General features: G+C 37.7%; 1 protein-coding gene across 2 annotated transcripts in view; it reads left to right on the top strand.

Moving 5' to 3' along the window:
• The window catches only part of MIPEP (mitochondrial intermediate peptidase), a 66,235-nt gene extending 41,241 nt beyond the window's left edge, over positions 1 to 24,994 (top strand). For both annotated transcript variants that reach the window (XM_065730122.1, XM_065730121.1), the window contains exons 16-19: positions 435 to 554; positions 16,816 to 16,937; positions 17,559 to 17,632; positions 24,753 to 24,994. In XM_065730122.1, the coding sequence (XP_065586194.1) occupies positions 435 to 554; positions 16,816 to 16,937; positions 17,559 to 17,632; positions 24,753 to 24,847 (411 nt within the window). In that variant the 3' untranslated portion in view covers positions 24,848 to 24,994. The remainder of the gene's footprint in view (positions 1 to 434; positions 555 to 16,815; positions 16,938 to 17,558; positions 17,633 to 24,752) is intronic.
• The last annotated feature ends 1,627 nt before the right edge of the window (positions 24,995 to 26,621 follow it).

The raw sequence follows: 26,621 nt of genomic DNA, 5'->3' as shown, positions 1-26,621 counted from the left end.
TCAGTGTGAATTGATTCATGCTGAGCCAGAAAGGCCTAGGCTGACAGAAGAAAGTGAGTCTTTTTGGGCTGTCAGTTCAGCTTGTTTTCAGACCTATTCATGATGCTTACTGTTGGTCATGTTCTCAGTCACTCCTGCTAGCTACTGTGCTGTTACTTTAGAGAGCGAGGGACTAGCTCTGCTTTCTCTTCTAAGATTGGTGTTAAGTGCCTGAATCTCTTGCTCAGTGTCTCTGTCTAGGACACAAATCTAGCCATGTCATAAACGACTGAGGGTCATTGCTGGCCCCTTTTCTGTATGATAGAAGATAGTTTATTCAAACAGAAGGAATATAGTCCTTTTGAAACATGCACATTTTTGGTGTAAGCATGCCTTTTTTTGATTGTCACATACTAATTCCATGTGCTTAACACAAACGTATTTTACATCTTTAGGTCTTTTATGCTGCCCTGGACCAAATCTACCATGGGAAACATCCCCTACAGAAGTCAACCACAGAAATTTTAAAGGAAACTCAGGAAAAAGTCTATAGATTGCCACATGTGCCTAATACGGTGAGTAGAGCTACACGAAATAAAAAAGTTGTGCTACACTATTCTGCATATTAATACCCCTACTTCTCTATCCAAATCCCAATACTCTCTTGCTTATTGTTGTATTGTCATGATGAATGAGTTTTCTTTCTTTCATTAACTTTATCCAGAGAGTAGAGTGTTGGAATTTTTTAGCTAAAAATCATAGTTAAGATAAGTAACACACCTTTCACAGAATCATAGTGGTTGGAAGGGACCTCTGGTGATCAAGTCCATCCCCCTACTAAAGCTGGTTCCCTGCAGCACAGGAAAACTTCCACACTCATTTTTGTACAAGTATAGCTTACCACTTCTTGTTTTTTCTTTCGTTTTTTTCCTAATCAAGGAAAGTACTAGAAACAATATGTCGGAAAGTGGGTTTATTCTAGTTGTGCAGAGGTCTGTTTGTGTAAGCCAGTAAACACTGCATTGCGTGTTGGTTTTTACGTAATTTCAGTGTCAGTATGTGAAGGAGAGTCAGTATGAAGTAGGACTTCAAAGGGAGTTTTTCCCACCATACCCCTGTGATTTCTGGCACATTGTTTATTCTTTCATGTCGTTCCTGTAACATGGGCTGGAGGTGTTCCTTCAACTCTTGGTTTCTACTGAACTACATAGTTTTGTTCTTCATTGTGACTAATAGTGCATTTGTCTTGCACTTCATGTGAGCATCTGAACATGTGCCTTTTTCCTTGCCAAAAATGTTGCTCTCATTCTCAGAGAGAGAAGTTAATATATCCAGCTTAAGTCCTTTCCCCATTGAAACACTGTTTCTGCTGGCCTGGCAGAGCTGGAGAAGAGGAGGCAAGATATCTTCAGAGTATGATGTGTGACATCTTAGGAATTTAATGAGTGTTGTATTATATCACTCATCTGCAGAGGTTAGTTAAGCTATGGATTATACAGTTCCTTGCTTTGGAAGTTAGCGTGTATATTTTGTCCTATTAAAAAAAATATATTTAGGTGTTGCCTTCAGAGGGGTGCAACATCTCATAATAAATGTAGCCTCAATATGAAGAGCAGTAACAGGTTTTTGGCAGGGAGCTTTAACCTAGCAAAAAATACTGTGAACTTCTGAATTGTCAGTGTCTGTGTTCTTCATGGTTATTGAAAGTAAAATTAATGTGTCTGGTCAAGAACTTTAATACAATCTAAGTTTCAGTAAAATTTAATGAGGAATGACATTAGGAAGGTGATAGCACTCTAGAGTATTTCATACCTGTAATTTGACTTGCTAATTTTGCACCATTTTTTTTTCCAAACTTAAAATATGCTTTCAAAAAGAAAAGTAAATGTCATGTAGATTGAAAGGTTTTTTTCTAATAGATGAGAGGATATTCCTTTCATTATGCAGCTAGACACTGAAATATGGTAACAGAAACCAGCTTTTGTGTTCATCTGTCATTTAGCTGTACTCATAAATTTGACAGAGAAACATGTTTTGATAATTAAAGTGTTACTTGCTTTCTATCAATTTAGACTCCATTATGAATTATTATTTCAGGCCTGTATATCTTAAATTTTAGTGGTACTGGGTAGAAATAATTCTTGTAATTTACTATAGTAGCAGTGTTTGTCAGGGCTGCACAAGCATCCAGTATTCTCTCCTGATAAGTTTACCTTTATTCGGTCTTACAGTTCTTGACAGGCAAATAAACTTAGTGAATGTTGTGCATCAGTCTTATCATGCAGGTGCATTTTTGAAGTAGTCACAGCAAATGTCTTGAGCAGATGGATTACTGTTTTTCAGAGGCACAGCTCAGGTAGTAGGACAGTCTCTGTGCACCTTTTTGTTACAATACTATCAAAATGGGGAACTTAAACTACGCCTGATAAGTAAATGATGCTGTTCCTAGGTAACCAAAGCATCATCCTCAGGAAATACTGTCTTTTGTGCCAGAAATAGGAGGGATATAGGGACGAAAATCCTTTCAAAGTCTGCATTTTCCATTCAGATAGGTTTTACAGGCATTGAGGCAGCTGGCAATGTGTGCACTACTATTTACACTGGCTGTGCTGACACAGTCACACATGCTAGTGCTGCATGCAGTGCAGAAAGAGAGTAGAGACTATACCGATGGAAAGCACAAGGCAACATCTTTCCACAAGACTTTTTTTTTTTCCCTGAGGAATGCAAACCTCTGTTTCTGGCTGGCCAATGCTTATCTTTCCAAAAGGATACCTAGTTTGCTGCTGGCTTTTAGAGAGTGAAAATCCTCTGGGATTTCTTTGTTTGACTACTAAGTCCAGAATCTGATGTCTGCAGAGGGGGCAAGGCAATGTATCTGTTTTGTCTGTTTTTGTAGTGTCTGGTGGTTTTGTTGCTGGAGATCTGTAACTGAGTTTCAAAAATGAATTGCAATTTTACCCAGGCTGGATTCTTGAATCCTTAAGAAGGAAGCGGTCTTCCTCTTGACTCTTCTCAGAAATAAACTAAATAAAAATGCCCAAACATTTTCCTGCCATATCTTCCTGAATGTACTTGGTGTTGAAATCTGTGTGCTCTGGGGAGTGCAGTGCTCTGCCTTTATAACTTTTCTTCAAATCATAGTTTATTTCTTGTCTATTGTTATTCTCATCGTATTGTCTATTCTCATCTGTATGCAAGTTTGCATTTACTGTGGCCTGCCTTGTAATTGATAACATTGTCTGCTTTTAGCATATCTCTCCTGGTCACTTCTTCCTTTGTGTCCAAGATGTCCAGAGAGACTTTCTTGAAAAGTATCAGGTGAACCTTTGATCAACCTGAAACGTGATCAAAGTTTCTCCCCAATTTGTTGATTAGTCCCCTGCCTGTCCCCAAAGTTCAGACTTAAAAACTACTTTCTTTGAGGCAGTCATCAAAATTTAATGATAAACCGTTGTTAGTCCTGTGCCAAACATAATAATTCCTATCTCCTGCTGTGGGTTTTGGTTCAATATGGAAACAAAAAATGAGACATAGGATAAACAGGGTCTGAATTGATAGTGAAGATTGCAGCCTCCTGCCGTTACAGGAGAGAGTTTGCAATAAACACCAGCTGTCCAAATCATCATACCTGAATTTTCTTAGTGAAATAACAAAATAAATGAAATTCAATTTCTTATTTTTTTATGTATATTATATAATTGCATGTTAATTGTTTTCTTGGTGACCTTTCTTCATTCTAATCTGGAAGTTTGCTGGGAGATGCCGATTTGGCTTGCCACCCTAAGGAAAAATGGTTTTGAAGAGTGAGGTACAATTGAGTCTGGATTCTTTTGTAGGTTGCTGCCAAATAGCCCATTTTGCAGTTTCACAAATACATTAAGCTTTCCTTTAGAAATACAGAATCAGAGAATCACAACATGGTTGAGGTTGGAAGGGGCCTCTGGAGGTCATCTGACCTAACCCCTCCTGCTTGAGCAGGGTTATCTAGAGCTGGTTGCACAGAACCACGTCCAGACAGATCTTGAAGATCTCCATGAATGGATATTCCATATCCAGAAAGGAGTCCTCATCATGTCAAATACTTGACCTTTCCCTGAAACAAAGTCACAGAAACTAGAATTTTTGTGAGCAATCAGATCTAATATGGAGACAGTATCAACTGTGGAGGGAAAAAGAACCTCTAATTATTTTTTTCCCCCAGTACACATGAAGATGCATTTTTTTTTAGTTGCTTACATACATACAAAATTAATACAAATATCTGCTACACCAGAAAGGATCTCATTTGACTTCGTATAATATCAATTCAAATATGTGGATCTCTTTTGTAGGTACTTGAATATGAAACACAATGTTGGAATTAACCCCTACACTGAACTATAATTACATGTGGTGGGAGGGAACATGTTGCTATGCAAAGATGCTTTTGGTATTTTTGAAGCATTAAATAATTTGCTAATATACTTTTTTGTTCTAGCACATTAAGTACACATTAGTCCAGAAGGACCTCTTCCACTTGCATCCTAAAGATTACTTTAGGTTACAGGTTTAATTATGCGTATATACATTTGTCCAGAGTGCAGTTTTCTTTGGCAGTGAAAGAAGTTCTTAATGTCCTATGAATGCTAGTGATTAGAAAGACCAAAACATCTGAAAGACCAGATATGTTAGTTTGCCAACAGAAAACAAGGTAGTTGTTGTTATTAGATCCCTAGAGGGAAGAAGTGTATGAAAAAATGGTGTATCATCAATGTAATTGCTAGTATTTCTTCTTCCTGCAGCTGGGGACACTCTGCTCAGACAGGGATCCTGACCTTGGAAGGCTCCACTTAGATCCTTGTCTGAACATGCTGGTATTGTGTCTGTTGTGCTCTTCACAGAGGAAATCAGTGGATGAGATGTAACATAATGTTTGGAGTGCTTGCTTGTGGAGACTATCAGGCGCTACAGGAAGTTGTGGTTTGCCCATGGTTGCTGAGAGTGTGAAGTTTTCATTAATAAAGTGCATATAAAGGTATCTGGTAAGTTGGTCAGCTGAAGAGGTTTTGGTGTCTAGTAGAGTCAGAACTAGCATCTTAGCAGAGAGGAGGTAGGTTTAGACTTCGTTCTGCAGCACACATTATTGCCCGATTCCCAACTCCCCTTTTTATAGCGTTTTAAGAACTCCTGAGAGCAGAAGAAGAGGTGTATACCTCTTTTTATTTCCTAAGAGCATTTTCACTGTAAAAGATTTTTTCTTTATATCTAACCTAAATCTCCCCTCTTAAACTTGAAGCCATTTCCCCTTGTTCTGTCACAAAAGACCCTGCTAAAGAGTCTGTCCCCTTCTTTCCTGTAGCTCCCCTTTAGATATCAGAAGGCTGCTATCAGGTCACGTCGGAGCCTTCTCCAGGCTGAACAGCCGCAGCTTTTTCAGCCTGTCCTCATAGGAGAGATGTTCCATCCCTTGGATCAGTTTTGTGGCTCTCCTCTGGGTGTGCTTGCCTCTCTAGTACTGAGGGCTCCACATCTGGATGCAGTACTCCAGGTGAAGCCTCACACTACAGAGTAGAAGGGCAGCATGACATCCCTTTCCCTGCTGGCTACAATGCTTTTGATGCAGCCCAGGATACAGTTGCTGTTCCGAGCCATGAGGGCACATTGCTGGCTCATGCCCAGCTTCCCATCTACCAGTACCCCAGGTCTTTTTCGCAGGGCTGTGCTCAATCCTTTCTGTCTTAAAATAAGTAAGTGATAACCCATGACCACTGAAGGTAAAAGTGGTTTTGAATTCTGAAACCTTGATTCAAGTGGTGAATGTGAATCTTGAAATTATTGGTAATGAGGGAAAAGTAGTAGCTATCTGTGAAATTTAACTGAGACTTTGTGTTACTTTATCTAAAACCTCACTTTTGTCTTAGGTCGTCTAAGTTAAGATAAGGTAATCATAGGGAATAAGCAAAACTGGAAGCTAGGTTAAAAGAAAGGAAAGAGTTATGGCTGAAGCAACTTGAAGAAAACATGCTGAAACAGCAGGCAAGAGCTTAGTTTCAGACTGGGACATTTTAAATAGAGTTTACCAATCTGTCCAAGAATTACTGCTTTTCTCAGTTTTTCTTAATGTTTAAAATGTGAGTTTACTTACAACATCTATACAAGTTTCTCCAGTTGGCAAAGATTGCAAAAACCACGAAAAACAGAATTGAAACAATCCAGAGGATTTGGAGAGTGTTCAGAATGTTGAGAAGTTCAGCCTTTCAAAATAAATCTAAAACTGTTTGCAACCAATTAAATATGTAAGTATTTAAAAGGGCATTAAATGCCCTAAGAACAAAATTAGGAGATGCTGCTAAAGGTTTGCATATATAATTTTTGGATTCTGCTATTTTGTGTTTGGGACTTAACAGTGCCCAATTTCTGTGTCCTATAGTAGGTGTGTGACATAAAAAGATGGAGACAACTCTGAAAGAAGTACAAAGAAGAGGGTTTGGTTTTGGTACAAAGAAAGATGGTAGTGTTAGAAACATGAACTCTAAAAAGCTGAAAAAAAATCATTTTATTTTTCTAGCAAACAGAAAATTAGGTGGACACACATGAGCATGTATGTTCTGGTATTGAAAACCTATTAAGAAAAATGTATAATTGGAATTGAAAATACAATTGTTTGTTTCTTATGAACAACTGGTAGTGGAAGGGAAAAGAAATGGTTTAATATGCAACAAATATGATTATGGTTAATACCAAATCTTTTAAACTCTTGTTAATCTTTTCCCTCTTCTGCTGAAGAAGGTGGCACACCCAGCAGTTCTAGGATTTCCATTATAGGGAATCTTAAAGAAACCCTTATTCTTGGTCACAGAAACATGCATTTCGTAATAAAGATGGAGGGTGTTCTTAATGGATTGCTTTTGTACTTTTCCTCCTAACCAAGTACTTGAAGAGACACTGATGTTGCTCTTATTCAACATTTTGGAGTGTTTTGAAGAGAGATGAAGTCATGCATCATTACTCAACCTCTTGAAGTTTGTGTAACCCCTTCAAAGTAATCTTTTACCTTGCCATGTTGGAAACCAGAGTTGTTTACAAAAGCGCAAATCACTGGATTAGTTTTCATATGAACCTTCTTAAAAGTATACTATAAAATCAAGTTGAAGAGTCTGGGTTTGGGGAAAAGATTAATAAAAAAGTACACAGTGAACTCCAGGGGAGTGATATTTCTATAAATAATTAATAGCTAAAAGCCATTTCAAAAGGACTGGTGCCCTACTCAATCCATTATGAATGTAGACGCTGGATCTTTCAAAAGCTCTTAAAGTCACCCTTCAAGGTTTGTTTAGGTTTCTGTCTTTCTAGAGTTGAGTTCATTTTATGATAAAGAAAATGCTGATGGTAAATACTGTGAAGATTTGCTTTCTAGTGGTAATATGACACTGTTCACTGGTCAACTACCTACAGCAGCAGAGTGTTTACAGATATCAGAAAATGTGAAGCACTTTTAAGGAAATTCTTTTAGCAAGTGTTAGCCACATGAAACTCAAACATACACTAGTGATAGTATTTACATTCAGTGGCATTTTAAGAAAAAGTACAGGAAGTAGTTGCATGCATCACTTGATAACATTTTGAGATACCTATATGCTTTTATAGATATCTAAATTATTTATATATATTTAAATGCAGATTGCTTTATGTAGGTGTACATATTTCTGTTCTCACAAAAATATTGTGAGATCAAAATCACATCTCATGTTTCCTTTTTCCCCCAGGATTGCAGTACTGGTGCTATATTTGATAAAATTTAGATAAAAATAATTATATAATTTCTGTAAATATAAGCTAAAGAACGTGAATGAAATACTCTTCAAACACAGTGGGAAATTCTCCCTTCTGTAAAAAAGCTTTCAGTCAAATCAGAAAAGAACAAGAGAATAGAAATACTGTCACTCCTTCTTACTAGGAGCTGCCATTTAGACTGAGAGTGGACCAAGAAGCCATTTCTTAAGTTCATGTTGGATTTTATGGCAGATTCAAGCTTAGAGACACAGTTCCCTAAATCTATGTCTGTAATGGCTTTGGCAAAAGATAGTAAGTGAGCATTACTGTAAAACAGTAGCTATATCAACTCCCAGAGTATGTTCAGGTAATTCACGTGATGAAGTTGTACTGGCAAATAATATTTTCTAGTTACAACATTGCCTAACATATTCCTTGGGTTTTATGAGAGTTTATTTTAAGAAGCATTCATGTTGCTTATTTTAAAATAACAGGTCAGTTGTTAAAATTTGCTTCAATTGGTAATGTATAATAAAAAATTTAGGCTTCAGTATGAAATCTGTACCCAAAGGAAAGCTCAGCAACCTGAATCCAGTCATCTGGGGCTTATGAACCTTAAAAATTTGGCAGTGCTAAAAATTATTCAGCAGTGATTGAATGGTCTGACTGTGTATTTTATGTGTTTCTTTGTTTATGGAATCACATGTTAGAAATGTGGAACTCTCTGTCAGTACAGTTTTTAATCTTTTCAAACAAATTATAATATTTGTAGGTAACACTCTCTCTCAGTGTGCTCAAGTAAGGTCAGATTTTAAAATCAGTTTTCCTCTATCTTTGTCCTTTAATTTGTGTTGTAAGGACTGTGGGGCAAGCATAAATACAGCTTTTTGATGCTGATGTTCTTTGTTGCCTGCCATGTCCCCCTTTCTCCAGTCCCTTTGCAGGGAGAAAAGGCTAAAGAGTAAACAGTTTTAAATGATTTTGCTACAGCAGTTCAAATGCATTAATGGTTTATAAATGAAAGTGAAATATTTTTCTTTAATTTAAATAATCCAGAGACCATATGGTACATATCTTGAATCACCTAAGTGGTTAATTGCATGTTAAATTCCTTTCCTCTTCCCTAGTGTAAACAACTGCAAAAATATTTACATTCCATGTCTTGCTAGATTTATTTATCGTTTTATAATAAAAACACAGAAGTGTTATAAATTGAAATCTTAATCTCTTGCTTGACTTGCTTTCTAAAATGTCAGTGATGTCTCTGGGTTGGTTTACTTTGTGCTCTCTCCCACTCCTAACACAGAAATGCGTGACACTGAAAAACAAAGGAGTACTGACATTAAGCAAGTTAGGAGGGCAGTGCAAGATGTGGTTTCATGAAATTAGCTTTCTGTTATTCTAAACAAGATTAGAAACTGCAGCAAAGGATGTGGCTTTAGAACTTTTTATTGGACTTTTTTATTATTGTGAAATTCTAGAATCACGGTGATGTAATTCTATAAAGTTTGGAGTTCAGGCCATAATACAGAAAGTAAGTTGGCCAAAGAAGTAGATGTATGCCTCTGAAAGAATTGTTTCTGTCATTCTGTGAGTGGTCTAGGCTTTCCTTAGAGGTGGCCCTGGGCATAGACTGCTTGTAACATCTGCACCCCAAAACTCATCAAGTTGTTTCTTCAAGTGAGAGTGAACTGAGGATGCCTTCAAAGCTGTAAGCTTACGTAATTAATATAAGAGGGGAAATAAATATTCTCATTTGTTACAGAGTGAATCAGAGAATTCCTTAAGCTATACAGCCTTTTCTTGTTTCATGAAGTGAATCAGTAGTTTAAACTTAACAGTGGAAAAACAAATTCTGTGATGGGACAGTTTGGCCTCCCCAAAATACATGCTACCTCTTCACTCTACCACTTCCTGAAGGGGGGTTGTGGTGAGGAGGGGGTGGGCCTCTTCTCCCTGATAAATAATGACAGGACGAGAGGGAATGGCCACAAGTTGCGCCGGGGAAGATTTAGATTAGACCTGAGGAAGCATTTCTTTTCTGAAAGAGTGGTCAGGCACTGGAATGGCCTGCCTAGGGAGGTGGTTGAGGCACCATCCCTAGCGCTGTTCAAGAAGCGTTTAGATGAGGTGCTAAGGGATTTGATTTAGAAGTTCAGTGGGTAGGGATGGTGTTAGGAGGATGGTTGGACTAGATGATCTTGTAGGTCCTTTCCAACCTAATGAACCTATGCTCCTGGCTGCACAGGTGGAACTTCAGAACCTGGCAGGCACAGCCCAGACTTCTTTTGGCAGTGCTGGGCTTCTTGCTGCAGGCTCTACACACAGGCAGAAAGAGCCAGAGGAGCTTTATTTGGCCAACTCTCAGCACGTCTGCTTCAGATTTGATGCTTCTAGCAAACTGAGTGCAATAGAGACTCAGGAAGCAGCATTCATTCAAGCACATCGATGCTAGGAGCCATTGGGATGCATTAGTGAGAAACTTTCTGTACTTGATGACTGGTGGTGGTTGCAGTTTTTTGCATTGAAACCTTCTCAGTATCTTCCTTGAGTTTTTAGAAGCATGTTGTTGATCTTCTGCCTGGGAAAATACGGGTTTGAAGAGCATGAAAATGTAAACTGTCATCAATGGAAAACAATGAGACTGATCTCCTGGCGATCAGATAATAGTTTTTTACTTGCTAAAAGCATTTTTTTCCACTGGTAGTAGTACATCAGAACAGGAAACCTGCTAAGCTGGATATGCAGCATCCTATCAGATCTGCACCACACAATGAATTTACTATTTTTCAGTGCTGAGAAGTGTTCTGATCTGTTGACTGCAGCTCTCTGTGTTCTCTGTGTGTATAGCTAGTCGGATGAGGGAAGGGACTGTCCCCCTCTGCTCTGCAATGGTGCAGCCTCACCTTGAGCAGCAAGTGCAGGTTTAGACTCCACAGTGTAAGACATACATAACATAAGACTGTTACAGAGAAGCCAAAGGAGGGCTATGAAGCTTGTGAAAGTTCTAGAGGGTAAGATGTATGCAGAGGCTGAGGGGAGGCCTGATGGCGGCTGCAGCTCTCACAGGGAGCAGAGGGGCAGCGCTGAGCTCTGCTCTGTGTGACAGCGACGGGGCCCGAGGGAACGGCATGGAGCTGTGTCAGGGGAGGGGCAGCTGGGGGTTAGGGTGTGGAACAGGGTGCCCAGGGCAGTGGGCACAGCCCTGTTCAGGGAGAGTTTGGACAGTGTTCACAGACATAGGGTTTGGGTGGTGCTGTGTGGAGCCAGGGGCTGGATTCTTGGATGTCCATTCCATTCAGGACATTCTGTTCTGTTCACATCCAGCTGCTTGGCTGACACAGTGTCACAGGAGCATTGCCTGTGCTCATTTGCAGTGTGTGTATTTGCACACTGGAAGTATGTTGTGCTGGAATTTCACTAACACTGATAAGCCTCGCTTCTCAGCAGAGGGGAAATACTTGTACTGATTTCCATGCTAATTGCTGTTCTGTCTCCCAAGTTACCAGAGCCTGGAGCTTCTTTGTGATTCTCATGAGTATTTCACCACTGCTGATAGCCAAATTCAAGGGCATTAGGAGCAATGCTGTTAATTTTCTGCCAGATCCAGGAGTTCTCCACCCAGTAGCCCCTGAGATAAGTTGGCTGCTTCTCCACTGAGTTTTCTGCCAGAAGAAGAATTTAATTAAGAAAGGGGAGGGGGGTGGCACCAAATATCATCCCCATCAAATAGTGTTCCTCATGAAAACTGTTCAACAGTGTGCTCGTTGTTGTAATTACTGTAGCACACATTTTGTAATTAGAAGACTTAAACGATGTAAATACTTTTTTTTAATTTAGTGTTGTTTTTTTTCAGGTTCTCATTCTCACTTGTGGATTTTGTCTTAAGATGCAAAATAGAATGGTCTTAACTATACCTAGAAATAGCTTAAGTCACAGCACAAACTGCTGAAGAGTATTTTGACAACTCCAAGCAGTAGTCAAGAGTTTCTGTGGTTGGTTTTTCCTTTTCATAGGAAGTAGAGGGATTTTATACAACTGATTTTGTGTAATTAGTGAGGTCTATAGAATATAATAAATCAAAAACTAGGCTATTATGTAGTGACACAACTGCAGTTTCTTGCTTTTGGTTTTGTCTTTCCAGGTCACATATTAATTTTTAAATGAGTTGATCTTTGTGATAATCTCAGCGCTTGTAAGTTTAGAAATCAAACTATTGAATCTTTAATTAATTTATGTAGTCTTCAAGTCAGTTTAGTTTCCATGAGCCTGCAAAGTTGTTAAAAGAAATGTAGTGTATTAACTTCTAAATATAAGTGGTAAATTACTTCAATTTCTCCTAGAGCAGTAGTCTTATACCCTTATACCCTCAAAAGATAAAAGGACAAATATTTCTGTCCCCTGACTACAGAAAGCAGCCTCTGTGACCAGTTTGGGCAAGACACCTACTTTGAGATAGCTGTTACAAAAAATGATCTGAATCTTATCCTAGGAGTATATCCTACAAGTACTCTATTTAAAATACCTGAGAAAGTGTAATGCTGTGTCTGTATGGCACATGTATCAGTGAGGTATTTTTATTTGTTACAGGAAGGAATGGAAAGCCTTCACAATTTGGTAACATTTCAGACATGGTTGTAAGGGAAGATTGATAATGGCAGAGAAAAGACCATTTTAATAACTGCAGTGGATCAGTCACACACCTTTATTTCAGTCTGTTGTGTTGAATAAAAGCAGGCACGAACATGACCCATGAATGGCATATTATCATAACCCATGGGCTATGCTGTAAAATGTGCTGTTTTATAAACTCCTGGAATGAGTTCATGGAACTTTTTGAAGTAGGTGATTATTCAGTCTTCATTAACTTTCTAGCTGCTTATCAAAAAATATAGCATTTAGTAAGGAGTGTGCCCTAGTACTACACGTCTAGCCTTTATCCTTTCCAAAAATGAAATTGATATGTCAGTTGTTATGAAGAAATCATTCAGCTTTGTGAATAACATAGTTACGAAATGGAGTCATTTTTCATCTATAAGTAGTATTATTAGAATGGAATTTCATGCTAAAATGTGAACCGTTTAATTTTAAAAGCATTTACAGTGATGTGGTTATTTTTTATTGATCATAGAACTTCCTACAGGAGTACTAGCCTAAATATGTATTTATATTGGACATCTGGAAGAATTTATTCATGGAGTGAGTGATCAAGCATTGGAATAGGCTTCCTGGGGGATTGGTGGCATCCCCATCTATGGTGGTATTTAAAGAGACATTTGGATCTAGCAATACATGTTGTGGTTTACTTAATAGATTGGGTTGATGGTTGGACTTGATCTTGAAAGTGTTTTCCAACCTAGATGATTCTGTGATTTGGTATTTTTTTGTTGACTATATCTTTATCTCATCTGTGTAAGGTAGTAATAGTTTTTTTAATGCAGGCTGATCACTCCTTGTGGGAGTGGTGGATGCACTTTAATGTTACCTGCAAACAAATATGTGAACAAAATCCAGTATGGAATGTCAGTTACTAGAACAGCATTGAACTGGAAAATCTCCTTGAGTAATATAATAGATAGTGAACAATGAGGAAATACTGGAGATAGAGAATGAAGGGATTGTGGGAACTCCTTATCAGAAACTGTGTGAGGACTGAAAAATATTAAGAACAGGGAATGACAACATGCTACTGTTTTCCATACTCAATGCAGAAAAATCTGTACTGATTATGAAAACATTAAAAGATAATATATATGCTTCAAATCTTACTAGGAAGTAGCGTGTTCATTATCAGATTTCCTGGATTGTTGTTTCCAGTAAGAAAAAAATCTTGGTTGTGTGATGCCTTTGAAAATTGTTATCACAGAAATACAGAATCATTAAGGTTGGACAAGACCTCTAAGATAATCAAGTCCAACCATCCACCTACCACCAATATTGCCCACTACACCATGTTCCTAAGTACTACATCTCCCCTTTCTTTAAGCACCTCCAGGGACAGTGACTCCACCACTTTCCTGTGCAGCCTATTCCAATGCCCATCCACTCCTTCTGAGAAGAAATTATTCCTAATACCCAGTCCAGACCTCTCCAGGCACAACTCAAGACCATTCCCTCTCATCTTATTGCTGCTATCTGGGAGAAAGGCCAGTCCCCATCTTGCCACAACCTCCACCTCACCACAACCTCCTTTCAGGCAGTTGTAGGGGCAATAAGGTCTCCCCTGAGTGATCTCATGTAACTCTAGGTGTCTAAAAGTGCATTTGTTTTGTACCATCAGTGAAGGAAGAGAGTTCTCTATACCTTACCTGCGTTAGGCATCTGTGTTAAGACAAATCAACTCAATCTCCTATTTTTGTTTTTCTTCTTCTCTTTATTAATTAATTAATTTATTTTTTTAATACCACTCTGTTGCCAGTGATTTTTTAATTCTTAAATGTCATTAGATTTGAGAGCTTCCCCAAATACAGGGATGAGCAGTATCCTTGCTTGGTCCTTTTGTATCCCTTCCTTTTTTCTTTTGAAAGGAAGTGATGCGAAATTAATTACTTAAGTATACTAGCTATCATAAGGTCAAACAAAATTTTTTTGTATATGGGCAGAGGGAACTGTGGCCTGTTTTAGGTGCAGACTGACAGAAGCTTTTGGTCTTAGATTGTGGAGAAGCTGTTTTTGTTAACTTATGTGTAATAGTTTCAGAAAACCTGATAAATGATGTAGCTGATCATTGGAGAGGTGAAGGCGAGCTGTTTTAATCACAGAGCATTAAATGTCTTACACCAGGATATTCCATGGATATTTGACATAAGGAATGCAAGATGAGCAATATAATCTGGACTGAAGAAAACATACTGTCCTAGTTATAGTTTATATGATGCATATTTTTCTTTCTGGAAGAGAAAACTTGAATCTTTCATTTAACAGATCTATTTGAAAATTGCTCGAGTTTCTGAGTATGTGAAACCAGTTCTTCAGTAAAGCTTTCCACATGCCCGAGTGAGTTGTACTTTTTTGAAAGTTTGAATCCTCATTTTGAAAACTTAGTAAGGAATAAAGTAGAAGCTGTCATGATTTTCCTTTAGGCTTTCTGATCTGTTTCAAACTGTGCTGTTAGTTTAGTGATTATGGTTATAATTAAGGGACTAGTTCGAAAAATTATAGGCATTAAATGCAAACACAGCAACCACAGTATTTTTCAGAGCAAACTGGAGAATCTGTGTCCAAGCGGAATGTTTTTGTACGTTTACACCATAATGAGATATGATATAGTTGAAGTTTATTTTAAAGAAAGAAAATTAGTCATTCTTAAGAATTTGCATCATCACACCACAGAGCCCACAGGAAAACTGAGGACAGGGAACATTTTTTCATCTTCCCTAAAAATCAGGCTTCTACTTTAAAATAGTTGTGTAGGCTGCTAGTGGAGTCATGCATAGCAAGCTCTGTGTATATTTTACACCTGTCTTAGGGTGGAGGTAACTGCTCTGAATAGCTGAATTGCAGCTGATTGAGAACTTCATTTAGGAGTGTTCTAGAGCAAAGGGAGCTGACAGCTTTGTTTCTCATCAGCTGTTTGTAATGATCTGGATAATAGATCACTGTTTTTAAGGTAAAAAAAGACATTAAAAACCAGTTCTTTTCATTTTCCACACTCTTGGTTGGCAACTTTTAGAAAATACATATGCACCTTTGACTAGGTGAATGGAGAACAAGAAGATGAGCGGCACTTTCTTGAATAAAGAAACAGTTTATTTCAGCTGTCCAAAGTCAAGAGATGGTGACTTCGGGTGTGAGATGAGTCTCTGTCAAAGAGAAATAGTTCTGGAAGAGTTCTAATGCCTAAATTTAATGCCTTAAATTTATGGCCATTAGGTTTAGGATGAAAATAGAAGAGCGTGACAGGCCATGGATTTAAATTTAAAACATCTGTTAGGATACTTTATTGTTTGTCTTCCAGTTCCTCTTTAAAACTCCATGTTCTGTAGTACTTAACGAATCTTAACAACGGTCGTATCATAATAATGTTAAGTTCTTTGTCTTTAGATAGGAGGACAAATAAGATATGGCAGTTTGCTCCTCTTTGATTTCCTCAGAGAGCCAAGAGTAAGCTTCCCACTCTTTCATCTGGAGATTCATCATCTTCAGTTCAAAAAATGTATTTAAGCCTGTAGGGAAACATATTTTCATCCTAGTCAGGGACATGAGAAACCCTATCAGTTTGGCTCTGTTTTGAGCAAGGAGTGGACCACATGACCTTCTGAGATCTCTTTCAGTCTTTGTTGCAGACAAAGAAAGAGGAAATTAATGTATTTTATTTCTGTGAAAGTAAGGCTGATACTTCTGATTTTATCTGTCAGAAGAAAAGCATAAGAAAATTGTTGACACCAAAGAGCTTTGTAAAAGAAGTCCACCATCATTGGAATGAATCATAAAGCAAAGTAACAATAAATAAATGAAGAACAATATAATTACAGATGGTAATCTGCTATGTATATACATTTTAAAATGTGCAAACAAATCTTGGAGCAATGACTTGCATGTGGATGTAATTCATCTACCTATGAGGTTTTGGCATATGGGAAGCTGTATTTTATAAAGCTTTACCAAGTCCCTATGATAATTTTTATGTGGCAGATATTTTTAGATGGGTCTTTTCTAGGTGTGATATCTGCTGTTACCCATACAGAAAACGATACAATATGAAGTTACTCGTTTTAATGTAATTGTGTGTTTTTTGGAGACCAGTAGAACAGTATGGCTGTTATGACATCTGACTACATTTCTTTTTTGTGCTTCTTGCTTTTCTCTCCTTCTGAACCTATTTGTGTGTTTTCAATTATTATAATCAGCATATTGGATATACAGTATTTAGCTTGAAAAAATGCTTTTATAATAAAGTATGTGTTCATTCTGGGTTTTCTAGTGGTGGTTTGGGGCTTTTTATTTTTTTATTTTTTTAACCATTTCATTTTGTAATGCTAAGATTTTTTTCTATCATACTTAAAACAAAACATAACCCACAGAGTAATTTAGAAAGTTTAAAAGATGACTTGTATTCTGAATTTTGTTTTCTTCTTACAGGCCTGGCAGCTGAGGTTTAGTCATCTTGTGGGCTATGGTGCCAAATATTACTCCTACCTCATGTCCAGGGCAGTTGCCTCCATGGTGTGGAAACAGTGTTTTGCTCACAATCCATTTGATAGGTAAAAACACAGAAAGTACTAAGTACAATGAAGTGTTGTTCTATTTGCTTCTGGAAAGGGGGAAATATGTTATGCTTGGGGCAGCATATGTGGTTGGGCTTTTTCAATGCCAGTTAACTTTTAGCCTTTTTGTTGATTTTAAGAGTATAACAAAACAGGAAATGACCACAGATAAAGTGTACGCTGGGACATAATCATTGATGCAAAGAACTCATGTCTGTACTTCAAAATACAGTCTTGCCAGTTGGAAGGCACTGGAATCCTCATTTAGATGCAATTAGAGAGCTTGATTTTCATAGGTGCCTAACTAACTGTAATTTTCTATTGAAATAAAAAGCAACTGCAAGTATTAAACAAGCTTCATGTCACCAGCTTCAGAGCTAAGCACAGCTATCCTGCTCATTTTGCTTTGTGAAATTAAAAGGTAAATTGTGCCATCAAAAATTTTAACTGTTCTTACATCTTAGGTGTGTGTTCGAGGCATTATAACTAACTTTTTCCCTTTCAACAATGGAAGCTGAAATGTCTCTGCCTTTGAATTATGTAGAGATTCTAGAAGCAAATACGACTGAGAGTTGGACAGGCAATTTGTGTATGGCTCTAACATCTGTGTTTCTCCAGGACAATGGGTGAGCGTTACCGTAGAGAGATGCTGGCACATGGTGGTGGAAAAGAGCCCATTCTTATGGTTCAAGGTAGAAAAAAATTAAAACTGCTTGATTTCCCTTTGATCAAGGAAGAAATAATGTAACAGTATTTCCCAATTCGTTCTTTACAGTTCAGTTTTATTTTATTTATTGGATCTGTGAAAGAAAGCTTTCATTTATTTAGAGTGGTTGTCAGCCTTGCTTCACAGTCAGTGATTCACAGAACAAAACAGACAGAAATAGTCAGGGCAAAATGTCAGAATGGCTGTATAGCAGAGTAGTCTGAAGAACTGAGAGTAAGAGTAAAACATACTTGAAAGTAAGTAGATGACAATTTTTGGATACCAAAAATGCATAACTTTTACATACATGAAATTCATAACACAGAACTGAACTTGTACTGGCCATATTATTTGAGCATCATTGAAATAGCTTTAATTATGTTACTACCTGGAATATGTATTTCATGTATTAAAAAAATGTAAGGTGAGAAAAACTGAGAAGGTTTGAGAAACTTTATATCTTTCAGTAAGATAAGGATAGACTACTCCATTTAATGTTGCACTATTCAAACCAGACAATTTTGCATTAGTGCCATTATTTCTGATCTGATCACTTGGTAAGTATTTCATCTCAGGAACATTTTTCAATTCACTTTGAGATTGTTAATTATGAATATTAATCAGCCTCTGCTCATTGCAGTTTTGAAGACTGGAAACTGCATTTTTTAATCACATAAGTGATGCAGTGGTAATGCATCTGTATTACATCACAAGCTCAACACAATTTCAGAATAAGATCATTAGGTTCTTTAACCTATCTGTTGATGTTTGAGGCCATACCCTCTGTTCTCCGTAAACTATATAGATATACATTCTCTAGATTAGTCTGTTTATATTTCTGATCTACAGTGTTACTTTTCCTTCATCATGACTTCGCATCTTTCAAATTTACCTCTTTTCTGCTCTTGAAAAGTATAACCAAACTTTAAAAACAGCAGCTCGAGACTGTGGACTAGGTAGTTGCAAGAGAATTATTACATCTTTATGAGCAAATCCAATTATATTGTAAGCCACGTTGCAGAGAAAGAAAGAACATTTTAAAACACCAATTATGTTTGTTATCTCTTCTGTTGATGGGATGTATTTTCACTTGTTGAGTGCACAGTGGTGTGCCCAAAAGGCAATACTGAAGCTCCTGGCAGTGTGTTCTCTTGAATCAAATATAATTTGATTGAAATTTGCAAAATGCAACTGTGAGTGGTCTTAACAAATCTGTGTACCTAGAGCTGTCTTTCTCCCCCTGCATTTGAGAGAGCGCAGTAGAACGTGGTACAATCAGCTTGGAGTTGAAATTATGCATCAGCCATTTTGGATAAAACTTGTTACTCTGAAATTAATCTGAAGAAGTAGCATCATAGTTCAGGAAGTTGGGCTAGATGATCTCCAGAGGTCCCTTCCACACCCTACAATTCCATGTTCATAATTCACATGATTCTGTGAAATAGAAGATTCATTTTAAGCTTAAAGGAAATCCAAATTTGATGAGGCATGGAACATTGCAAAGCACACACATTCACCTGCCTAGTAATGCAATAATCAGATGTTCTAGGCAATATTCATATTCCTCATGCTTGTAGTTCTGTTCATTTCAGTCAGCCCACAGGGTCAATGGTGAATGATGAAAAAGTGATAGCTGTGCAGCCTGGTGTTTGCTGTACAGAGCAAGCTGTGTTAAAGGAATAGTTGTACTGTTTGATGTTAATGGTAGAACAGTGTAATCTTTTCTGAACTGACTTAAAAAAAGTCTATGCGAGTAAGAAACAGAGTTTGATTTTTCATTTATTTTCTTAAAATTGGTAAACTAAATTACTAAACTAGAACTGTCTGTCACTGTAAGGTTTCCTTGTGTGCCTGCTGGTGTGTTTGTTTGCACACCAGAGAACCAGACAGGAGGAACTTGTCTGTATCAGAAAACAGTTGACATTTTCAGTATGTTTTCACTTCTATATTCTCAATTGCTTCGATATTACTTTAAGCAGAAATGTAAAGAGATACTCAAGGTCATTAAAATTATCAGAAAAATGCATTTATTAATTGCAGAGTCCTTGTGCATGTTGTGATCTCCACTTGTAGACAGTGCAAAGCTTAAGCATGCTTGAGTGACTCCAGGAAAATTTAAATTCAGGCGATTAAGGTTTTTTAGCATGTTAATGATTGATTGCTAATTTTGTATTATTTGAGATTAAAGCATAGAACATAAATGATGGAGAAGATTACTGTGTGTTCAGATTTAATCATTCTGTATTTATTAGGAGAAAAATGAGAATCTGAGGAGAAAAGTAGAGCCAGTTACTTGTTCTTTTGTTTCAGTTGCCATTTCAAACAGCGTTTGACTCCTTTTGCTGCATTTTATCTGTTTCCTTGTGGATATTCCATAATACTTGATTTCCATCTGTGGTTGATTTTCATCAGTTGCAGTGCCACACACAGCTGGTTTCCTGACTGAAGACAAGCTCCACCAAACCTAGCAGCTTGTTGATTTTATTCTACTTCTGAGAAATAGTTCAGAACCTGTGCTCACTAGTGCCCTATTTAAAAAACCCTACATTCTGTATAGTTTGAATTTTGTTTACTAAATGAGCACACTTGTTTAAGATTGGCTTCTGGATTCGTGTGTGCAGCCTCACCCTTGAAGTGCTTCTGTGTCTCATTGTGCAGTTAGACATATTCCTTGATCTGATAACAGATAACTTCACAAGCACGTCATTTATTCAGTTTCTTTGTTATGATTTTCTTCTCAGAAGCTATCTATTGTCTTTCTTCTGTGCTTGCTTATGACCCTAGCTTTTCATCTTTCTCCCACACAATTGGGTAGATGTACTGATTAGGGGAGATAAAGGACCTGACCTGCCATCCAGTGGAGTCAGTGACAAGATTCATGTTTGAACCAGTCTTTCATTAGGGAAACACAGTATACTTTTTTTTGTTGTTGTTTGGGTTTGATTCCTTTGGCATTTTTTAACATTAAAAAAAAAAAGCCTTTTGAAACCTTGTAAAAGATTTTCTGAAGTGACACCTTTTACCTTGCCCCTTTGGTAACCTACAAAATACAAAAATAGTTATGCATGCAGATAACAGGAGGAATAGGAAAGAAAACAAACAAACGAACAAAAATACCTCTTTGTCCAGGAGGTTTCCTTTTTTCCTTGAAGAGAAGTACAGTCTGCAATGAAGTTGATGATGTCTCTGTTCGTGTGGGATATCCACCTAGTTTTCCTTCATAGGATTACATGGCATTAGGGATTCCAAACTCCTTCAAAGACAGGGAACCCAGGTCTCTTCCAGGTCTGGTCACAGGTCTGAACAAGCTTCAGGTGTGCACCATCACCCCCCACCCCTCCCCTTGGCACTCCACAGCTGGAAGGAAACCCAGGTGCATTGGCAGAAAGTGAATTGCCGAGTGGAAAGTACAGGGCTGGGTGATTTTGGAGCTGAGAGCATGGAACAGATTCTGGAGTGTGCTTCTCCCACAGTTTTGATGAAGTCAAATTGCTCTTCAGGTCTGTGAAGAAGCACATGTGCAAAAGCCTCGTGTAGTTGTATTCTTCACTGATTGATGCTGCATCATATTGCAGACAGTCATTCTCAGTTGTGTTCATGCATAGTAATTAGGCCAACTCAATCTGTAAATAAACATGCATTTGCTCCAGTGCAGTTTGAAAATTTGTTTTTCTATGCCTCTAATTGTACTTGGTGGAATAATTATGATTTGAAGAGGCTGTAAAGATGCTCAGATAATGTTTGTGTGGCTCTTTGAAAGTAAAAAATATATGCATAAATCGTAAAGGCGATGTGAGTGGTAACATATGTTAAAGTACAAGGACTCAATAATGTTCCAAAGGGGCAGAGGCCAAATTCTGCCACAGGCTTTATTCTTCTCCCAGCTTCCAGTGATTGTAGGTTATAGCTAACCAGCTCTCAAAAGGGTGTGGTTAACCACAGTGGTGTAATGTGAAAGACAACTTCAAAGCAGGGAAGATAAGCTGTGCAGTTGCCTTAGGCTTGGGAGAGACTGAGCTGAAATAGGATTTGGTCTGAATGTATAAAACACACTCCTAGATTTTAAAACTGCAGCCATCAGACCCAATGGACATCTTACTAAATCATTGGACTGAAGGGCTGAGTACATACTGTTCCTACTTTGATGTATTTTAATGGGGTTTAAAGGGAGACATGGCCATTCATAGCACAGCTGGGCAGTGTAAGAGGTTAAAACCTGGAAATAGCATCAGTGTCTGTTTCTTTTGGAGTTGTCTCCTGTAAAATCTGTGGTTATTTCTTTCATTTGGGCATGCTTGTTTTACTACAGAAGTTCTTCAGTGATGACCTCAGTTACAATTTGTCCTTCCCCTTCAAAATCAAATTCTTCTAGTGTTTGCTTTTGATGTCAGTGATGGGAAAATAGCATTGCTAATGCACTAAATCTGAAATCTGTTTGCATTATCAACAGTTGGAAGTATGGGCTAGGAGGTCACTTGACATCACTTCTGCCAGAAAAAAAAAAGTTGAATTCTGCTACATATTTGAAATAACCCACGTGGAGGCTAAATGAATGTAGTTTGTACCGAGTTCTGAGGGAGATCTGGGAAGGCTGTATTCAGCTGCACTAAAATACATTGGCAAGTATTGTAGTCAATTGTGTTTCTTTTATTCATTTTATAATAGTCAGGGGTGGAATAGTTTTATTATGGTTCACTATTCTTCTACAAGAGGGATATTAAATCTACATAAAGATGATTACAGCATCAGTCTCTTCCCAAGCCTCAATACTGAGCATTGTACTGTTTGCCTTTCTTCTTCTGTGACATACTGATAATCAGTGTTACAGGAATGATCTACAGCAAAATAAATTCAGAATGTCAAAAGAGTTAGCTAAACATCATTCAGCCAGGCTGCCTTTTATAAACTCAGTAGCTGAAAGTTTTGTATTTCGGAGCTTGCAGAGGTGAGGGTTATTATATCCATTACGGCTGTTTTTATACTTTAAGGAAAAATGTTGTCTAGACAGTACTACAGTCATCCCTCCCTGTTGATACCTGATAGCAAGTAACATATTGGCTGTAGAAAAAAAGGTTTCTTTATAGAGCATCTTAAAAATTGCAGGGTTCATAGAATCATGGAATCATTAGGTTGAAAAAGATCACTAAGTCCAAACGGTGTTGAATCCACATCCTTTAGTGCCATGTCCGCAGCTCTCTTGAATACCTCTAGGAAAGAAAGAATTTCACCTAACTTCTCATTTTTATACCTGCTAATCATCAGCGTTTCCTTTCTGAAGTTCTTCTTACTGTTTACTCTCTGGAAATAGAGCCAATTCGTTCAGATGTAAATACCTAAGGTAAAATGAAGCAAAAAATATAAAAGGTGAAGTGATTTACAATGTTGGAACTGGACCACTCTGTCTACCTGAAAGATGAAGCTCCTCTAGTCATGCATGACAATGTATCTTCCAGTGGACTGCCATCTGAGTCACCTCCTTAAGGCAGTTTCTCCACTTCTGAGCAAACGAAAATACTGAGGGCTTAAACTGTTTGTCTGAGGGAATTTTTAAGGCTGTTACAGCACAAATGCACATATCTCCCAGCCACCCCCCTCAGTCAGTGTGCAGTGTGCTGTCCCAGGGGAGCGTGGCTTAGTAGCTGGTATTGAAACACATCTGTTTCTATTTTCATTGTGAACTAGAAGAAATTCCACAGCAATTTTACTAACACTAGTTTACGAGTTTACCAAGAACTTAGAGGTATTAATTCTGTTCTCTTTCATTTTGAAAATGTCTCTATGCAGACTTCATCTAACAGTGTTTCAGTCGACCTATATGGAGTAGATTTGTTTTCCTTTGAGTGCTTGCTATTGTCTACTGGGTCGTGGCAGCATGTGTTGGCACTTGTAACATGTTTAAACCAGATTGAAATGGGATTCTGTGAGGTCTCGGCAAGAAAATTCTTCCTTTTGGTTGCTCACTTAAAATTACCTCAAGCTGATGTGTTTCCTGGTGGGTTTTGAATAATTGTGCTTTAGTAAAAGATTCCGGTCTTTTAGCAGCAGGCAATTATAATTTCCACTGAAAGCAAATATTGTTGAGGATGTGAGAGAGTATGAAATTATGTACAGTAGGTACGCTGATCAGAAAGGGTAGAACAAGGTTATATTTATGTTGGCAGTTGTCAGAAAGAGCAGAACACTTCAAAGAAGCATGAAGATTAAATTTTACATTATTTGGCAGCCAGACTGTTCTTTTTTTCCTGCTACGGTAATACAGCAGATTTTCATATATAATTTTGAAAATATTAAGAACAGTGAAAAGATCCAGCACTAATTTAGTATTTGTTATGAAGAAACATCTGAAAATAATTTACATGAGATTCCCATGCTTTCTGTGAACTGGGATTCTGGGGAGGAAGGTGGGAGATCTTTAGCTGTTCTGCCCACAGGAATATGTGACAAAATACTTGAGTGTGATTGCTTCTTGTGCTGATTTCCTTGTCTTCTTCTGTAGCACTGTGACACAACTGGCATCCTACTAATGACTATTCCTAATAAATGGTACTGTAAAAAAAAAAACAAAAAGCAAAACAAAAACTGCAGCACGATGAAAATACATGCTTGGATATGTTTCATGCCTTGTGAAATATTTCATGATGTTTGTACTTTAAATACTAAATTAAATGTTTCTAAGGCGTGTAACGCTGAAAAAATATGTTGTTTTCCCCTGACTGCATCAATCTTGAGACTCTTCAGATAAGGATTTAGATCTTCCCAGTCACTGATTTCTTCCAGACATTTGGAAGTGACTGCTTCTAGCTTGTGTTTTGGTTGCATTCCTTTACAAGAGATATAATTTGCAGCCTAAGGAAGATCACAGCGATAAGAAAATGTTCACAGTCTTGAAACCTGTCAGTTGTGTGATAACGTGTACCAGGCAGCTTGATACAATCACCTGCTCCCTATGCATTGTAATTGCATTTATTTCTTGACAAAAACAAAAAAGAAAAGATAGCTTTCTGTCATGTTATGACAATAAAAGCTAGCTAATTTTAATAACTTCATTATTGACAAAGCTTTTTAAGTGATAATAACATTAATAGTTTGCTGTCTTGGTTTTATAGGTATGCTTCAGAGATCACCTTCAGTTGAAGATTTTGTGGATGCCCTTGTTTCAGACTTAGACCAGGACTTCGAAACGTTTATCACGGACTCATGAAAACATTGAGCAGAATTAAATTCCTTTACAGGAGATAAGAGATACCTTTATAATTGTGGTTACAATGTTGTTGTGACTGGTTTTGCTTCTTGGTGTACGTGTTTGAATATTCATGCTGGTGGAACAGTAATAAAGAATCTTATTGGATCCCATGGTTTTGTTTATGCAGATGATGCTTTCCATTCCACAGGAGCTTAAGCATGGAATTTGAAACAATAAATACTCTAGTACATGCTGCTAGAAAATCTGCTCTTGTAGCATCAGATGGTTAAGAAGGAATTGAACTCATCCTCAGGGTTGGTGGAGTGATGTCTTCCCTTACACACATTGGTTTAGTGTTGGAACAGAACCTGCAAATCTCATAACCCAGGACTATTTGCATGGGTGCTTTATATTCTTTATAATTGCTTATAGCTTGTGGTGCTTCTGAACTGGGGAAAGGCATTGTGGTGTTTGCAGTGGAGAAGAGAAACTGGAAAGAAAGTTGAAAGTTGCAGTTGAAAACTAGAAACTGTATAGAAGGGTGGGTTTGGGTACAAAAATCTCATTTGAAACAAGCTCTTTTTTCACTGTAGGTAGCTCCAGGATAGGTGGAGCAGCTTAAGGTTGTATATTACACAGTGGGCAGTAAAGGAGACATTTTTAGTGACGATTTCTTCCTGAAGTAAATTCTGAAATAATATTTCAGTGCTTATTTTAAAAGGATGTGATATGTTTTCCTCTTTTGAAATAGCCTTGTCTTTTTGAGGTCCTGTGTATGTCGCTTCAGAAGGTTTCCTATGTGTGCATATGCTCAGAGCAAGGGAGCCAGGGCTGAGAGACGACAGCAGTTAGCTGGAAGAGCAGCAAGTGGAAACTAAGGGTAAGACACTTAACGGGAAGAAAAATGAATGTTTGGGAAGAGATCAGTGAGGATGAGAATCGATTGGGTGATCAGGGCCCATTTTTTGTCCGAATTTGTGCTGTTGGATATTGTTTGATAATTTACACTCTCTTCCTATCTTTTCACTTTGACTAACTCTCATAGTGAGAATTTTGCTTTTGTGATCAGCACTGCCATTCCATTAGATCCAATTCTGGACATTTTTAGGTGTGTTCTGACTGAAGGCAGGCAGACCTATTTTCAGATGTGCCACAGCTAAGCCTCCGTGTTGTGTCTGACTGACTGCGTTCTGCATCTGCTGCTATTTCCTAAGAGGAAAGAGTTTAACAGGTGACGTGGGTATTTCCCTGTAAGTCAAGTGATTTAAAAAAATAAATAAATGTAATTTTAGACTTGAGTGAAAACAGATTGTGAAGATGATAGTTCTCAAGAGGAAGCAGCAACTTGTGATTGTAAGCTTAACAGCTTTTGTATTCAGTGGAAGTGTGGGAATTAAAGGGTGTCGCCAAGGGAGTCTTGTGTTAGTTGCATATTTTTTGTGCTAAGCAAACAGCCAATAACGTTTATCTGGAGTTGGCATGTGTTAAAAGATTCACTGAGACAAAAAGAACTTAGGAAGAGGAAATCCTAATGCTAACATGAACCTTGGAGCATTACTGCAAAGAAAATAGAGCATCATTATTGGTGGAATAAGGATGGCATTTTAAATTAAGAGATTGCCTGTTGGTTTTAATTTGAAAGAAACAAACTGATATTGCTTGTAGAATTTACATACTTCATCATAATCTGTGTAGGAGTCATTGGTGTATGCCTGTGGCCTCTGTTGCTTCCTTCATTTGCTGTCTCATGTGATCTTCCTGTAGACAGCAGTCCTTGCAAGTTCTTGTCGGA

The sequence above is a fragment of the Cyrtonyx montezumae genome, unplaced genomic scaffold, assembly GCF_038088225.1.
Source record: "Cyrtonyx montezumae isolate F1298 unplaced genomic scaffold, pur_monq_1.0 scaffold_12, whole genome shotgun sequence".
Lineage (NCBI taxonomy): Eukaryota > Metazoa > Chordata > Aves > Galliformes > Odontophoridae > Cyrtonyx > Cyrtonyx montezumae.
The sequence above is the reverse complement of the archived record's forward strand: the minus strand, read 5'-3'. Positions and strand labels throughout refer to the sequence as shown.